The sequence below is a fragment of the Hermetia illucens genome, chromosome 1 (genome assembly GCF_905115235.1).
Source record: "Hermetia illucens chromosome 1, iHerIll2.2.curated.20191125, whole genome shotgun sequence".
Lineage (NCBI taxonomy): Eukaryota > Metazoa > Arthropoda > Insecta > Diptera > Stratiomyidae > Hermetia > Hermetia illucens.
The window spans coordinates 59,698,386-59,717,533 of NC_051849.1; the positions used below are offsets into that span (position 1 = coordinate 59,698,386).

The 19,148-nt window shown below is 38.8% G+C and overlaps 1 protein-coding gene across 1 annotated transcript; it reads right to left on the reverse strand.

Annotated features, from left to right (window-relative positions):
• Positions 1 to 1,242: 1,242 nt before the first annotated feature.
• Positions 1,243 to 18,571, reverse strand: LOC119654240 (arf-GAP with dual PH domain-containing protein 1-like). The gene is made up of 4 exons (XM_038059483.1): positions 18,392 to 18,571; positions 11,844 to 12,069; positions 6,718 to 7,496; positions 1,243 to 3,633 (listed from the first exon to the last, which is right to left on the reverse strand). The coding sequence occupies exons 1-4, from the start codon at positions 18,471 to 18,473 to the stop codon at positions 3,569 to 3,571; spliced, it is 1,152 nt and encodes a 383-aa protein (XP_037915411.1). The 5' UTR covers positions 18,474 to 18,571; the 3' UTR covers positions 1,243 to 3,568.
• Between the last annotated feature and the right edge of the window lie 577 nt (positions 18,572 to 19,148).

The following is a 19,148-nucleotide window of genomic DNA, read 5'->3' on the forward strand; positions in this document are numbered from 1 at the left end:
AGGTGGTGTTTGGCCCTGGCTTGATCATACTTGTTTTATGCACTGTTAAGATGCAAGAAGATTGTTGTTTAGGAGACTTTGGGGGTAGCATTTGAAAAGAGTCTGGTTTTACTGCACGATGATGATGGGACCGGTACCGAGGACGCAGTTGGTGATTTGGCGCTGGTAACTTTCGCCAAAAGACTTTCCAAATAGTTTTCTTGAAACTGTGCTACTGAGGGTTGGCTTTGTGAAGGGTAGCTAATCCTGGATGGGATTTATTGCAACGCCTTCTATTGTCGCATATGTCCCTTTGCAGAACGTTCGTCCACCTCCTTCTCATGTCGGTCTATTCCTGCACATGGTAATAGCTAATGAGCTTCATCCCGTTAAAATTAGGTCAACACAACTAAAACTCATTGGGGCCAATCCTTAGTGCAATCGAAACAAACGAGAACTGAAAAAAATTCTATTTTCCCCGTGCAGCCACTGAATCCGATGATGGATTAGCGCAATCAACAAGCTTTCAGAAAACTGGGAACTATCTAGCCGAAACGCAACGTATTTTGTTCAACACGAATTGCACATAGATCCTTCGCGCGATGTATTCGCGGATCCTAGCAAATTGTCAATCAACTTCTGACCAGGGTGAAAAAAAGAAAAATCTCTTTAGGAAGTTTATTCACTTTAATTATTTCTGTCCATAACAAACACGCCTCTTCACAACAATCCAAAAGCTCCTCAGCCTCTCCTCTCGCTCACCTGTCAAAAACCCAAGTCATGCAACGATAAATTTCCCTCCCGTGGCCAAAACTTGACGACTCAAATTTGAATATCCAAACCTCGAAACCGGACAGGAAAATTATAGCGATGCAACAATGGGTATAGCTGTTTTTTCACTAGCAGTTTCTACATATTAAAATATAAAACAAGTTTTTATTGGTGGTCTCAAACTTTTGGTCGCCATTATACACGTATAAACTGTAAGACAAAAATGTTTCTAGAAAATCGATTTTTTTGGAAAAATGAGTATCAACCAGTGCCGAAATTCTCTAGGTGGGAAAATAGACTAAGTGTATTTAGTGGATTATTTTTTCAATAACAAGGTTTTTGCGCTAAACGGAAACATGTGTTCTACTATAGAAAGGCTACATGTTTTACGGGTTTGAAGACCAGTACACCTACCGCAGTTTACTTACACTTCCAGTGGTTTTCTCTGAATGCCCACGATATATGTTTCAAATATTGAAGAAAAACACCAAATTTTGTTTCATAGATTTATTTATATCCAATATTTTACACATTCTATTTAGTATATAACATCCTTTCTTTCTCTTTATTACTTAGTAAATAAAGATGGCCTCAAAAACGATTGTTTAAATATAATTACGAAGTAAATGATCCAAAGAAAACACACCCAATTGATTACGAGACGTAAATCCGTATTTGCTACCATGCTCTTTTAAACTATCATAATTTGAACATGCACATTCCATGTCTGATCATTGTTTTCTATTCCTTTTCTCTTCCCTTCATTTGTATATTAGATACACTTCAATATTATGTAATAATTATTATTTATAATAAATCTGAGCAACTATTACCTTTGGTATTTTATATATTCAATATGAATTGCAACTAAAATCAAATCTTTTTCTATAATAAATTTCAAAAGAAAAAAATTAATTGAACTAAAACAACTCTAAAAGAGTTTACATAATCTTGATATTGTTGTAGTATTTGTATTGTAAAAATCATTGCACAGAAATGAAGTTTTGTTGAATGTTTTATATTGAATATCATAACGTGAAACGTTGCTTCGAGTAGGCGATAACTTAAAGCAAATCTTAAATATCTACATTTAGCAGCATTTGTTGTTAGCAAATTGCAGTGATTGTCTACAAATACTCAAATCTAAAACATTCGACAATAATTCAGGATTCTTTTTAAATAAATTACACTGCTTAAAGTAGTATAAAATAATGTTAAACTGAAATTAAACAAAACTAACTGACATATGTTAATTGGTCTTTTATCATTTTCTCTTTTAAATCAAATGCAATATGCGTTTAACAAGTCCAACTAGTCTGTAAAAATTTTAGTTTTAATTGGGCAAACATTATGTTTTTCATTTCCTCTCAATTTATAGTTAGTGAAACCTTCACAAAAGTATACATTATCATCTTTATTTTGTAAACGTTTTCAATATCTGCACCATGTAATTTAGTTTTTTTTTATTTCTTAATATTTATATTTTTCCTCAATAATATGAACACTACAATCGAAAATTGGTCGTACACGTATTTACTATTTACTTCCTTAACATATTTATTTATAGCTTCTTGAAATGCTCTCACTAAACCAAAGACGATTAAATTGGCACCTAAAAATCTTCCAGGGTAATTCACTAAATAATTTCAAATATGACGCTTTCCTACGTTCCAGTTCTCTACTAAATAAATAAATGATGACTACGCAATAACGTGCTGTGCTACAGTAAATGAAATGCTGGGGAATGGAGGGATGAAAGAAGCGGAGTATTTACAACTGGTTTCCAACATGTATTTTAACTGAATTCTGAATTTCGACCTCTGTTTGCTTACCCTCATTAAATTCTTAGCTGCTTATGAAAAGCTACCCTTTACTCAAACAAATAAAACGCATTAAATTATTCTTAAACTAGTTACCTATCTCGCACTATTGAACTTGACTAGAAAAAAGTGTTAAATAGTAATAGGATGTCGTTTACTTCCACAAAAAATCTCCTGAAGGCTGTGCCATTTATAAACTATTTACACTGTATGGAAATTCAGAAAACAAATTAAAGCCCTGTGTAGTGATAATTTTGTATTTCCTGCTATACTTTCTTATGAAAAACGATCTCAATTCAAGTATTCAATGTCGTTATCAAGCAATGGTGAGGTTGAATAACATACCAAGCCTCACAGTGGCATATCAACTTAAATTGCTGTTCTTCAGTCGGCTGAAAGGCGAAAATAAACTCGATTACTTCTTATCTCCAGATTCTTTCCACAAGACCCAGCGTGGCTAATGAAATTATCTACAAAGTTTAGACGTAAAGATATTCTTGTTACAACGTATAGTCTTTGATGCTCTACAACACTCTGGTTTTGTGATATTTGTCTTCCTATTATAAACTAAATCTTTCCACTGTCTGCTTCAAATAAATTTCATAATAAATAATAGTTGAAAAAATATAGAACTTGCACATCGTTTCTACATATAATACAAGGAATTTAACGCTAAAACCGTAAACATCAACACAATATCATTTCCAATTTCATTTTGAGTGCTTAATATTTAAAGTTCGTCGTCGTACATTTCATGTACTTGACTTCTTGTCTCTGTAACGAATACATCATCTATTCAAAGTTGTTCATGATTTCACTGATATGTGCTTTAATTTCCAGAATTATTGCTTAACGAGTATATGTATAACGTTTTAGTATTATGAAGATTCAATTAACATTACAATATTGTTCTATTTTCATTATAATCCGCTTGATGCTATTAGACTGAAATTGTTTTAGGAAAATTTTATTTTTAAAATGCGTTGAAATATTGTACATTATCTTCCAGCAAATATGTTTATTGCGTTTGTTCCTGTGCGTTTCCGTATTAACCGTGCTGACACTGAAATCGAAAGTAATAACTTAGTTTAGGTGAAAGCTTGTTTAGTTTTACGGTGCACGAGCTATTGAGATGATGTACATCGCTTGATTCTGAGATTTAGGAATATTTAACCCTATTAAATAAACATGCTTATAAAATGTGAAAGATAATGGTTGCGTCTTGATGAATAATCGCGTATGAACGAAAGGCATTTACTTCAGAATTTTCTAGCATCTAGAAATGAGCTTTTAAAGTATAAAATATGGTGTAGGCATGATTCGTTCTGGTTATCTCGCATGCAGGCATACATCGCCGTTGAACGCTCCATCTTCCATTTAATCGGAACAGTCATGACACTTGGACTCTAGATGCCAAAAACAATGATTGCTTGTTAAAATGCTGTTCTTTGAACAACAACCACTCCGAATCATGAACCGACAAGGTCAAACGTCCCAATCGAAAATTCTCGCAACGATGCCTTTTGGTGAAGATTTGTTGCGGAAATGGCAAACTAATACAGGTTCCTACGAGTCCAATGGGCCAACACGGCCTGAGTGCTCAGAAGCTGTAGCTTCTCCCCCACAATACAGGTTCCCGGATCGATACTAAGATTTTTGATGCAAAGTGTGAGTGAAGATGAGAGCAAGCTGGAAAGAATTTTTTTCGCAGGAGAGCGTATAATTTGAATTGAATGAGTTTGTTAAGAGGAAACCAAACCATGCCGGCCTTGATAAGGGACATGTTGCCCAACATTAAGTCATTGGATAAAAAAGATGCCCAACGCCCCAAAATGCCATTGGATGCGTTTAACTATAGCTCTATATTGCACTATAGTAGGGAACGAAATTACTATGTTGAAGTCGTTTTATTCCTGAGCAACACAGGGAACTGGAAGAAAATTAACATCCAAAAAAGCTTCATGGCAGGGCAAGAGCATAACATGCAAAATTGCAATTAACAAGACACGAAAGAAAAAATTATACCAAGTATTATGCCCTCGGTTATTGTTATAAACTATTACACCTTTTTTCTGCAGCGGATGGAGGAACTACGGGAGATCTACTAAACCCAACTCCGAGTGCTCCATGAAACACTCCCTCGATCATCCACGATTTAAATTGCGCATGATCGAGAGAATGTCTCTCACCCTGTAGAAAAGACACAAGTTGGTCTTACTGTTGAAGACCCAAAAATCTCCCGACACTTCATCTGCATTTCACCATGGAAATAGGTGGAAGAAGATGATATACAACATGCTGCTCCCTTAATTTTACCAGAAAATTATTGTAATTTTTTGCAAATATGCATATTTTAGCCACTACTTGACGCCTTCCTCAGTATTTGGACTTGATGAAAACATAACATTACTTAAACGCTCTAAACGCAGATATTTGTTAATGCTGCTCCCGTTCGTTGGATTAGCAAGTAGTCTATCAGGGCAGCAGTATTAATTTCTACGAACCCATTGTACGGTCGATGTGATATGACCGTGGTTCTGGCTCGGAAAGAGATTGATGGCATATAATGTGGGGTGGTGCCAAATGTCAAATGCCAACTAGGGTTGGATTTAAGGCACTTCGTCTAAATTAAATCACCCTGGCTTTCAGGAAGACTTCTGATAAGAGGCAGATAACCGGCTGAAAGTAAAATGCAAAAGCAAGTAGGATCTGTGTTTGGGGATCTACAATGGAACTTTATGTACGATGGAATGATTGTCCTTCAAGTGCCAGATGAAGTAGCGTTGATTGGTTTGGGAAACTTATTTGTCGAAAAGATGAACGCTTTCATTTCATCAACAACTGCAAGAAAAAATACTGCCAATACCTAATAGAAATCAAACCGGACTTCGAAGGACATTTACAACGATACCCGAAACTCCTTGTTGCATGCCGTCAATGTCTCAGCGGGAGCAGTGGACAACACTGTGAACTGGAGGACGATAAGCTCGGCATATCCAGCATCGGGTAAGCTAACGTATGTCTCCATAGAAAATGATCCCTATAGGTGCTCTTAATGAACGAGGACTTCTGAAATGTCACTAGGACGAGTTAGAAAGACTGACGACGGTGAGTTGTATTTACTATATAGTGGCTTTGTGATTTTTTTTCAGATATTTCGATTGAGTGTTTTTTGAGAATGGCTTCCTCAAATAGGTTATCATTTCCCGGGCCCCACTTCCCCCGACTTTAGAAATAATGTAAAAACTAAGTAGTACTAATCGAGACCTTTAATTTGATACTCCACATGGATATATTTCGTGAAAAAAAATGTACACTCAATGTAAAACAATGTTACTGATTGCAAGCGTGGGCGCTCACAATTCAACCTGCCCACCAAATCTCATATCAATAGGCATGACCGTTTCTGAGAGAAGTGCGTATGACAGGCAAACAGAAAATAAACCAATTTGAATAAGGTTTTGTTTTATACAAGGCCTTAAAAATGATTTCATGGGTATCTGACATACTGTCGCACGAACTCTCTAAGATTCTGCTGCAATAGCTCTTAGCAGTTCCTTGATTTATTTGCGTGTCGTTGTATTTAATGAGGAAGTCGTCGCGCATATTTTTGTCATATGCAAATATTCGTGCAAAATGCTCCGCTCTGTTAACATCTATAAGAAGTCACTTATCTCACGCACTCCACTTTTCAGCAATTTAAAACGAAGCGGCGGATTTTATGTTTTCTGAAGTCGTTACCTTTCTTTACCCTCCAGGACCGAAAGGAATGAACGGTCATGCGGTATGAAGAGTTACGGAAACGCCGTTTAACTTTACAACGGAAGTTTGCTTTAACCTCCTAAAGTCCATTGGACCACCTTGTCATTACCTAGATATTCAAATTGTGTGGCAACTTCTTAGAACATGACCGATAGTTTAGCCATTTAGCAATAACATATTTTTCAATAAGATTCCCATTTTCTATTCTGGTTAAATGTGGTTTTCTTTTCAAATCCTAAAACCCCCATAAATAAAATCGCAGTAATATGCGGGGAAGAAAACTAATTTTAAGGGATATTCTAATAAACAACATTATCATCCGAGGGATCTAATGAGCCAAAACACCCCATTTTAAAAATCCATTACACAAGTTTCAAATACTTACTTGAACTATCTTGTGGCGTAAGCGGCCTTTCCAAAACCTTTTGAATTACATTTATCCAATCATCCCTATCTCGTTCGCTATTCGCTGATAAATTATAGATGCGTTCCGGTGTGAACAACGTGAAACTGTAACCTTGATCCTTGGCACCAGTTGGGGCGCCAACACGTACACTGTAACCATCCAAATTGTGACCTAGAAATATTTCTCCTTTGGGGTATGCGTCCAACGGTTCATCATGATACATCAGTTTCCGATTATCTAGAGTGAACCATCGTCGTTTATAACCATCGCTCGGCCGAGGTCCTGTCTTTAGAAGCCATCCTTCCTTTGTGAAGTCTCGTGTCAACAGACCCACTAACTCGGCTTCACTAGCACTAGGAAATGCCACCTGAAGCCGATGCAATTTCGCACATCGTATTGCCATGTACCAATTATTTATAACTTCCGGATCATCGTGGTACACATAAATATGTCTTGTCGAGCCCTCCTTCATGTATGTTATTTGCATTGAATTTTGGTGACCGATTTTACGTGGGGCGAATGCAATATTTAACTCTGATATTCTTAGAACTGCTTTTGGATCTTTACTTTCCTTCACGTGGTATTTCAGTGTGTCATCGGTTTCAGAGAGAACGAACTTTCTTGGCTGATAACGGCTATCTTCCTTGCCGCGCTTCATCAAGAATCCTTCCATGTGTCCTGATATATAATTTGGGTGACCGTTTTGTGAGAAATCTAACCTTTCATATTTTGAACGTATCCACTGTTCTATGAGAACTCTGTGAAAAAAAGAGAAAGCATTTACGTAAGATTATGTTGGATAAGTTGAACTTAGTCAATGTAGTCTACAGGTGTGTACTTTTTTTTAAAAATGGTTTTGCTGTTGAGATTAATATGATTGTTAGTAGTAGACAAACTCAAAACACCAACAGTAGTTGGGGTTTATGTATATGTAATAATAGTATCTTGGGAGCCACCATAGCAATATGAACCAAATCAATTAAAATCAATTCACCATAGCAATATGAATTAATGTAAATTTTAACATCTAATGGAGAGGTAATATTTTTATTATGGGCCATGGGCCATTAAGTCTCCAGCATGAGTTCCGCATAACTATGAGTTTTATAGGGATCTATTTAGAGAATCCCGACGATAAGAATAGCGGTTACAATGTTATTTTTGTGCTCCGCGGTTAGACCTGACTAACCGTCTTTATTTTCCAACGTTATCAATTCAACGAGTCAACATATAAGTTGATGCTCTTACGAATGTTACAGGGAGAATTTAATACTGGTTGTGAGTTCCACATCGCCGCGGCATGTAAAATGCACTATTTTATCTCAAATCCGAAAATGCATTGATATTCACCTATATTGTTTTGCATCAACGTTCTCACGGTGCATCTAAATGAGGGCAGTGTGATTCGAAAGCTTCAAGCTCTCATCAATACTAGTCTGTAACGCGATATCAAGGTATTACACTCTCACACCACTTCAAATGAAGAACTAAGTCGGTATATATTGTATATAGTAGGTATACCTCCGGCCGTTTCGAACCACCACCACCGATAAAGCATAGCTAAGTCCCACCTACAAGTTCCCAGCATCAATATATGATGCACGTGAAGAAAGTAACTGTAATGCCATACACTTTCATATCGTGGAAGAAAAAATCCAGTTGAGAATTTTGATGCGTTTAAAACTGTTGTGATAGGAGTTGTCAATCGTACAAGTGGTGTCGCGAGGTTAAAAACGGCCGCACCTCCCCGAACTTTATATTGAAATTCGATGAACATTCTGCGAAATTCCTGCAAATTTTCAGATCCTTCCGGCGCAAAACAATCATAGAAACTCGTGCATATCGGAAACTGTGTGCGAGACGAATCCCAAAAAGAAGACATTCAAAAAGTTTTTGAAGCGTTACAAATTCGAAGACCATGATTTTCTCTATTGTGTTCTTACTGGGCGCTTGAAAAGACAAACCCACCATTTCCCCATTTGCCAAAAAAATCCAAATCGCAATTTCAGACAAAAATTCATCATCAATCATCATGGTATCCGTGTGTGGCTCTGCTGCACTATAATTCCAGATCTCACATGCCGCACGCCACGAAGCAACTTCTGGACTCGACTGGATGAGGATTTTTAAACCATATCCCGCATTCCCCTGACCTTCAGATTGCCTACTGTTCACTACCCTGAATGTGGAAATGTCGCATATCGCGCAATGCAGCAATCTCAAAAAACGTGGGCACGCGCAAAGATTTATCACGAACTTCGTGAAGCGGAGAAGCGAATTCACAGACAAAAAAAAGGAAGTCTAGGAGAACCAACAGGTCTGTGAACTCAAAAATTACAGGAAGCAACCATACCAGGCGCGCAAGTTTTACCAACAAGTCAGCAGGATGAAGTCCCATACACCTCGATGTTCATCCTGTCGAGACAAGAAAGGAAAGATTTTCAACCATAGCTTGATTAACTACTCAACAACGAGAATCCCGGGACCCCCACCATCAAGCCTTCCGTGCTTCATTGGCTTAAGAATCATAAATCGCCTGCAGCCGAACTGAATAAATACGGAGGCGACCAATAACACTCACTTATGCTCAAGGTGTGGGACAACGAATCAATGCCTGATGACTGGCAACGAGGCATTAGGCAAGGCGAGACATTGGGATGTCAAGTTGGTCACATATGTCAGGTTTATGTCGACCGCCGTAATGAAGCGCGAATTTAGCGGTCCGAACGACGATCGACTGACCTCGCTAAAAGAGCCAGAATCGAAACCAGAGAGCAACAATCGGCCTTACAAGACTTTTTTGAAGAAACGGAGGGTGCTCTCTATGGACCAGGTATAGCAGATAAATGGTGAGTTAAAATTTTACTGTTGATGATCACATTTAAATTTTCAAATGGGTTTTTCTCGAAACTGCATCTTGAAAATCGGCTGCTACAATAGCTCAAAATCTATCCAACCAAATTCTTTGAAATTTTCACGACTTCTTTAATACATATTTCTACGGTCCGCAAACTAGGATAATGGGTCGTTTTTTTTATTCATAAAAAAAGTCGTAAAAAAACACCAAAATCCAAAAAATTAATGGAATACTGTCCACATTAAAATGCCGTTTAGTTTTTTTTTCCTCAGATGAACACAGCGCCCTCCAGCGTGGCAGCAGAAAAACACCTTTTTTTGGAGATGGGTGCATAAATTGACACGTATTCCGAAAACTAGCTACAATATCAAGTTGAAAAATTTCTCACATATACTAGAGACATCAATAAGCATATGGAACAAATCACGTTTCTATCTTTATCCAGTCCTCCAAAATAATTTTTCAAAAAAAGGCAAAAAAAACAGCCTTCACACGGGATGACCCCCTTAATCGACTTCAATGCCGCCAGCATAGCCACAGTAAAATTGTACAAGGCCATGAGAAAATTCAGTATTCCGACTAAATTGATAAGACTGACTAGGGTGACCCAGGCCAATGTGCGAAATCAGATAAAGGTAGCAGGATCATTCTCGATACCATTCAACATTCGCAACGGTCAATAACCTTACCAGTCCTTATGCTTTTCTTGGAGACCTTGGTTCTAAGCAAAAAAAAAACTGCGAACCCGGTTAAGGTTCAAGGGAACAATCTTCCAAAGACAAAATTTCGTGACAATCGGTTTAACCGTTTCCGGATAAATCGGGTGTGACAGACAGACAGACATCGAATCGATTCTAAAAAGGTTTTATTTCACACAAAACCTTAAAGAAGAAAGCTATATCACCGCCATATTAGAGCTAAAAACTTTTCTTTTTTATTTTGTATAATGCAATATGCATACTCTGTTGAATTAAAAGGATATAATGTATAAACACATCTTTCTATGAAAAAAAAATCTTAAAATTTTGTTAAAAAATACCAGATGGCCCCCTTAAAGATAATGCATTACTTCATAGATAGAGCAACCGCCCGTTATATTTGTGTCAGGCGAGCTTTCTCAACCTTTCCAAAGAGCTGTGAACTTTTGAAAGTACTTTCTGTTTTTTTAGATTTTCGAATGTTACTTTGCAGGATTCTATGGCGTTCCCAATATACGAGTAGACTAGTCTAACGATGCGCGTTAAGAGACACAGATGGTGCAGTAAACGGTTTATGAAAGCAACAAGTAATTCAGATATTAGGCGAGTCAATGGGGAGCTATGAATCCCGAAACCGAAAAGAAAACAAGTATTTTTCAGTTAAAAAAGAAGGCGTTGCTCACTTTTTGCATCGAAAACATAATTGTGCATCAAGAATTTTTGCCAGAAGGTCAAACGGTGAACATTGAGTATTACTTGGGTGTTATGAGAGGTTTGTATGAAGCAATTCATAAATAAATGAAATGATTTGTTGGCACCATCGCAGGATACCATGATTATTTTCGAATATTTGGCCAAACACGTAATAAATACCCTTTAACAGCTACCGACTTCACCTGATCGGTTGGAGCAGCGGTTCACGCAGTTTAATAGTGGTGATTTTGAAAGACAAATAAAATCCTTGGCAGCCGAAGAAGTGGCAAGGAGGCGTTACTTGGGGAAAACTCGAGCCGTACTTAGGAAGAAATTGCATTATCTTTGCATGTCACCCACCAGGCATTGTTTAACCGCTTACATCCACCAGACATGGTTCCAAATCAAATCTTCAAGCTGTCATTATGCCCGAATGGACCAAAATCCCCCTAGATTACTTTTACTAAAAGTAAACCCAATCGAATTTTTAAGTTTACCTAAAAAACAGCAAAGCGACCAACTATTAATCATTTTTGGCATTATAATTATTTGGCAGTGAGTTTTCCAAATGAATGTATTATCAAAATTTTACTTGATAATATATGTAGTATATTATATCATGCAATGCTGACTACCATTTCGGGAATAAATCATATGTACGCAATATTCAATACTGGTACCGTATTGTATTATTGGGATAATTCCTCTGCATCAATTTAGCATTCATTCATAAAATGACAAATCGTTATAAAGGCAGTCATAAAAGGATCGAAAATGTGTTTGTTTACTTTCAATGCAATATTCCTCTGCCCCCAATAACCAATTATCTATTTGCAACAATATAAATATAAACATACTGTGGGTCGTCTTCGCACGGGCGTCTGTAGCATGGTGGAACACGATATTCATATTTCATTTTAGCGCGTAAATTTCCTACTTCCTTCATCCGTTCCAATTGGCTATCTTCCCATTTGTCTAGTCTTAGGTGCTTCACTTTTGATATGTGAGCGCCCATGGCGCGATGTAGTCCCGCACAACGAGTGCATAGAAATATTCCAATGTTGTACGAGGCCCAGTCCACGTCTGAAATGAGAAAAACAAACAAATGAGAAAATAACTAGAAATAAGGTCAAAAGTTATGTGAAATACATTCACCACGATCTGAGGAGCTGGGTGAAATTTCTTAAATATAAATAGCCTGTTAATGAGATAGGGCAAGTGAAAATCGGAGCAGTGACAAAATAAACTTGTTCAAAACATCATAAATGGGTGCATCGGACCAGTATTGCCATGATCTTCAACGTGGACGTGGTTTACATTTTGCTAATGAATTAATAATTGTTCTTTTTGAAATCAAACAATTTTGACATTAAGCACAGTCCGTCCACCGTAAGAGCTTACAGGTAGCACATCTAAAATAATTTCTCAGAAGACGCATTCAACTAATGAGTTAACTCAAAAGAATTTTCAGAAAGGGTGGTAGATGTTAACGAGGTTATTAACTTCATATCGTGTAATCAAATATCGCAAATAATAACGATGTCGCTACCGTATACCAAATCACCAAAGTTCTTTTTAATGGTCGGCTTCTGAAAAGAGAGAGGGACCACATAACCAAGATTTTCAATCCTATGATATCCAGTGGAGCTCCACCGCTTGTCGGTGATTTACTAATTCATCGTAATATGCGAATGCAGACTGATCCTTCCAACAGAAGCGAAATTATCTTGGCCATTCCGAAGACAAAACATTGAATACGACAACTGAAGCGATATTTACGTACTAATTGTGGCTAATACTTTATTCTTTTTGAGGATTGCGGGGTCCTAAGTCCGCATCCACTTGTTGTCGGACCGGACCAAATAAATAGGAAAAATTTGTTGTAGCCTTCCAATTTCACACCTGAATTCGAATCCCGGAAGGAGATATACAATGCTGGCACGAAGATTATAGAACTACGATATTCCTGGAGCGTATCAGAAAATGTCCGGAATGCACGATTGACAAATAGCAGGTTGGTTTCCGCTTTGGACCCTTCTGTACCAACGACGTTGGTTGGCGAAAAGAAAGAAATATTACAAGCGAAAAGAAAAGGCAAGTCTTGATTATTTCAAATTACAAATTACATAAATATGAAGCTAAGACGTACAAATAAATTCAAAATTAATAATCAAGGTACTTGTTATCGTCGGCGTCGGTAGGCACGAAATAAGAAAAGAAGACCTTAATCCCCAACGTTCGCAAGGAAATTGAGGATATTCTGCGTAGTGGTGAAACGCATGGAAGTTGGAGACAGCAACAATTACGATTCACTTTCGAAAAAAATATAAAACCTAGGCTGAAAATTACTGGGCGAAGGCTATATGGTCAGATGGAACCAAAATAAAATAAAAAGATCGGATGGCGGCGACTGGATGTAGAAGAATCGTTGAGGCAAAATACAACCATATCATGTAGTGTCGACACTGAAGTTTGCACGAGGCTCAATTATAACATAGGAATGTATAAGAAGAAAATGGCTTGTGAGATTGGAGAAGATGGAAGGGAGGATGACAGCGGATTCTTATATTAAGGTTCTACAGTATTACATATTTCACACCATTTAAGATTGATGCTTCAAACATTGTCTTTCAACAGGACAATACGCGGCGCACATCAAAATCGACCACCAAATGACTCCAGGAGTGCGGCACAAAAACCTGGGGATAGCCTCTTTAAAACGGTCGGTCATAGTTGGGGACAAAAACCGACCCGCGGGAAAATATGTAATATGCACGGAATACAATACTACAGGAAATTTTTGAAAACCTGGTTTGTAGTATGATTATGAGACGTACTAGATGCCAGAGGAGTGTATGCAAAAAAATAGCTTCAATTGTCCACATAGTGGTGTAAAATGACAAAATTGATCACGTTAAATGATTACATAACTATTTTTTTCTTACTGAAGGAATTTGTTTAAATCAGTTTTCCGCTTTTATTCCTTTCCAATTTATAGTTTTTGAGTTTCCAATAAAAATCCCATTAACAACGAAAGCGTGACCAATTTTGTGAATCATTGTATATATTTATTTAGTTCAGTGCTAGCGTAACAGCATGGTCCCGTCGTCTTGGTTGAGGTGTTCCTTTTTGTGACGTCTCGTTACAATAGGCTTGCACAGCATTAAGTATGATGATCTTCTTGGCATAAGGAAAGCTTTTGACTTCTTATGACAACACGGACTCATTTGGACTCCTGAATTCATATTTAGATGATCTCTGCCGATACTTAACCAAGTGGAAACTAGCCATCAACCCACAGAAATGCCAAATAACCAAATGAAGATGACAGCGGAAATGATTTGCGATATCAAACATCTGTCCTTAAAAATCCATGCATGGCCAATACACATAGTAAACCAAGTTATCTACCTTAACGTGACTATAAACTCAATCTCTGCTTAAATAAGCCAATTCAACCAGAAATCAAGATTTTCCGCTACAAGCAGTTCATCCGACTCCTAATCACTGTCGGCTCCATCTTCTGAGCTAATACCTCTCTTTATCCGATAGAGAGGCTGCGCCTCAAGGAAAGGTGAATCCCCTTCTCATCCTTACCCTTAACTTTCCGTCTTTCCCCCAGCCTATTTTAGAATTACCGACAATAACGATTGGAATTTATTCTGACTTTAATCTACAAACAACAAGAGAAGTTCCATACTTTAAAACTTAGATGAAGTTAGCTGCTAAGTTTTTGGTTAAACTAACCTTTTAAATGATGATGTCCATATTTATTAACAAAAATGTTTCAATAAAAAATAAATAATGATACTGACGCACGGTCTCATGGAAATAAACTATAAAATGAACAATGACAAGGAATAGACTGTATGAATTCCTTATACTCCACAAAGGCGTGAAAAGAAATCACATAAATATATAGCCCCTAAGGCGTTATAGCTAGCTATACCAGTATAAAATATTAAACAATTTTTTGTTTCTATACAAAATAAAATTTTCGAAAGTTATGCAGTGTGACACAGGACGTCTCACCTTGAAAAATATGTTTTACCCTATTATTTCACGTTTTTCAAGATTACGGCGGTCTGCACGGGGCCCATAGGGGACAATGCCGCTAGGCTCCGCATTCCCTAAAATTCGCATTGCCGAAGCGGCGGAGAAGGAAGGGAAACCCTCAGGCACTTTCTCCGCGATTGCGCAGCTCTAGCTACGGACACTGGGTAAACCATTCTTTGGGGACCTCAGAGAGCTGCTTTCTTTCGTTAATGCTACGGGCTGGCTCTGAAGATCTGAGCCGGCTAGACTCTGCCTCCCCGCTCCCATAACAACAGTCACGCTCTTAGCATAACCATTACCATTCGGTAAAAAGGCAGACAGTAGCCGAAGCCACGTCGATTGACTACCTTATCAAAGAATCGTCTCATCTTTCTACCTTTTATTGTAGAAAAAATATGGCGCAAATCGACTTTATACTTTGAGCAGATTTCAAGATCCACCCAACTACTCACCTATGCTGACGATATCGACATCATGGGAAGAACCACCCGAGACGTACAAGCTGCCTTCATCCAGGTCGAGAAGGCGGCGATTGAAGCGAAATCTTGGGCTGCACGTCAATGAAGGCAAGACAAAATATATGGTGGCAACGTCAGCACCGAAGACGAATCAACCAACAACACCAAACCGAACTGGTCAAACAGGCAGAATAAGGATAGGAGAATACAACTTTGAGACTGTTGACAATTTCTCCTATCTAGGGTCGAAAATCACAACCGATAACAGCTACGATGATGAAATCCGCGCACGGTTGTTGTCAGCCAACAGAGCCTATTTCAGCATATAAAAACTGTTACGCTCGAAACGTCTCACCATAGGGTCAAAACTCTTACTGTCCAAGACTATGATCTTGCCAGTCCTCATGTATTCCTCGGAAACTTGGGTTCTTAGCAAGAAAAATTGCTAACGTTCGAGAAAAGAATCCTCCGAAGAATTTTTGGCCCCCTACATGAGGATGGACGATTCCGTAGCCTACACAATGAAGAAATCTATGAGCCATACCATGACCGTCAGGTTGTGGATAAAATCCGGCTCAATACGTTACGGTGGGCGGGTCACTTAATGCGTATGGATGAGGATGATCCCACCCGGAAAGTCTATAAGGACAATATCTATGGTAGAAAAAGAAGACGAGGCAGACCCTGCCTAAGATGGAGCGATGGCCTAGGTCAGGACGGCAGACAACTTTTAGGGATATCGAAATGGTGGACCTCGGGGCAAAACCGGGATGTCTGGAGTTCCTTATTAAGGCAGGCCTAGACCGGATACCGATTGTTGCGCCGTTGATGATGATGAGATTTCAAGACTTTCACAAGCACTTCAGACACTTCGAACGATTACAATTATCAGCGCCATTTAAAGAGGCATTCCATGAGTTAAGCTGTACACTGGGAAGCTTAGCTGAAAGCTGAATAAAACAGTTTCTGACGATCGACCCCAATAAACCGGGCACTGTCACCGTCTGTGACGCCGACCTGCCAAAAGCTAAATAATTTAAGTATCTTGGGTACTGCCAATGGTAATTCGCGCCATAAAACTGTTTCATCCACCGGTGCAACCCTTACGATCGATGCATCAAGGAACTCCTCAAATCCAAAATCTATCGCAGCATCGTTCGCCCTGTTGTCCTCCATAACCTCGCAATAAGACGTCACACAGGAACAGTGGCATAAAGCATTATGGTCATGGCCGAAATGCAGACATTCACGATTGATAAGTTTCGAGAGACGCGACTTCCATGGTATGATCATGTAATCCGTGCTGATGGAAACTCGAAATTTAAGAAGGATCTAAACGTCCAAGTCGATGGGAAATGATCCAAAGGCCGACCAAATAGCGATGACTTGATATTAATTTTTAAAAACTCTCGACTCTTCGGACGATCCCAAGAACTATGACTGAGAAAAACGGCAACCGAACGGAATATAGTGTATAAGTATATTATTATCCTCCTACTACTCCTATCCCAAGAATTAGTTCCATTTTAGATGTCGACAGTGGCGTCGCCCATTGAAGGAATTTGTTCATAGTGTTCGAAAATTCAAAATATTATTCATCGATATGCTTGTCTTCCGAAGGATCTAGAACTCCTCTGTTGTCTATAAACCCTTCAGAGTCTATTCAGACCTTCAAATAATTACTCTTAACATCCTCGAGGCCTCTAGAACAAAATCATTCACTCTGAAAGAGAATTAACCGTGACATATACACCTTGGTCCGATTTTTTCTCAGAAACCCTTACAATCAGTAATACAATGGTTAATTTGTAATAAATCATGAAATCAGAAACCAAACTGATAAGCGTTGCTGGGTTTAGCCGCTAAACAAACAAATAATTGCGAAATACAATTTGCTAGCTCGCGTGCGACCAAGAACAATGCTCCCCGCACGTCCCACAATAAACATAAAACCCCGTCCCTAGCATTTGCCACGTGTACGTTATCTAGGTCAAGTCAAAGTAGGACATGTATGTCATAAATATTTCCAATTTGATGAAATCACCGAGGCCAGTCAAAGTGTCATTGCGTCCGTTCTCGGAACCAAGCTCGGAACACCCACGGAGGCAAGTGCACAGTCCTCCCCGTGTGCCAGTCATCGATTTTATTTACGATTCTCGAAGTCCGACACAATCGAACAAACACGAAAATAGCACTGCAATCATGACCCGTGCCGTCTGAGGCGCCTGGCGTTCGCCTTCGGGAGACACAGTGTGCATTCTCGATGCATTGCATGCATTCCGTCTGCAGCTTTTATGCAATGCCGTCTGGGGCGCCTTCAACATGGGCCCGCGCGCGCGGAGGTATTGGCCGGGCTGGGTGGTGCAGCAAAAAGCCCCAAATCAAAACAATAACAGAAATGCATTGCGGCCGCGCACTATTTTACTACGTCCAACACATCGACTGCACTGGCGAGGGCTAGGCCGGAGGCGGTTGGAGCGATGCGCCGTGATTTGAATCGCATTCGCGCGTTCTATGGCTCGTGCATTAACCTCTTGCAAGCACGTAGTAAGGCGCATTCGTATGAATGAAATAGTAAAAAACTCTCGTCTCTCGTACGCTCCAAGTGTCTCGTAAACATACAGTCTCACTCGTCGCGCACTTGCACTTGCTGTCTGCCCGCCCGTTCGCCCCGCACCGAATTAACACTTTCTTGAGGCCCGCACGCTCTTCCTCGGTCAACCAACACATCTCTCCGGCTCCCCTATATGTGTAACTCCTGCTATACCGACGGCGCTCGCTCTGGTACCCGCCCCCCAAGGTTTGACAATATGCGACTCAGCGAAAATACTGGGCAATGCGATATCCACTTCGCATTTTCCACACTTCACATTTTCCGCAATTTCACTTACGTTCACTCTCGCAATCTGCACAACGATTGTTGCCGCGTTGCTGCACCAACTCCTGCAGCAGTTTCTCATTCTGATCTGCCATTTTCTGTGCCGCGAAACCACCGAAAAATCAACTTTTACGCTCCGAATTCTCAACCCGCACGACTTTCAGAAAAACTAAACACAAAACACACCGAAAAGTCAAAAAGCGTACACATACGCAATAAGTGTGAGGGGGTGAACTATCGCGCAAAATGAGTTGTACCACCGAAATGGTGTGCGGCGCTGCTTACACTATGGTGACCATTTAAAAAACGCGCGAATTCCGATAAGCAGTGGTCGGCTGGATAAGCAAAATGCTGCTATTTTCTTGTAATTTTAAATATTCTGCGAGTACGGCATAAAGATCATAAAACAGTAAAAAAAAACATAATATAAAAGATAGGGATATTTCTTTCAATCAGTTATAATAAGAGAATATTTTTCTATTTTAGTCGACTGTATGTCCTATTGGACTTTTGGTATCCTATTAGATGAAAAGTCATAATAAGGGATCCTTTCGATTTTGTACTGGATTGATGGAAAAGTAACGTCAATTTTTCACTTGTTTTACTTTTTACCCATATAAATTCGAGAAAAATCTAATTAAACACCTTATTTTTCAATTGGAAAGCTACGATTCAACGTTTATTCCAATGCTCTAGCTTTCGTAGTTTTTGTGCTATTATGATTTTAATCTTACTGTTTTATATATTATATAATATATTATATATATGTT

Excerpts from the sequence above, each read along its gene's own strand:
- LOC119654240 (XM_038059483.1), bottom strand. The coding sequence starts at position 18,473 with ATGGCAGATCAGAATGAGAAACTGCTGCAGGAGTTGGTGCAGCAACGC. Across the intron at positions 7,497-11,843 it reads CCGTGCGAAGACGACCCACA|AGTTCTCATAGAACAGTGGA; the intron begins GTATGTTTATAT and ends TTTTTTTCACAG. Across the intron at positions 3,634-6,717 it reads TACGCCACAAGATAGTTCAA|TGTCAGCACGGTTAATACGG; the intron begins GTAAGTATTTGA and ends TTTCGATTTCAG.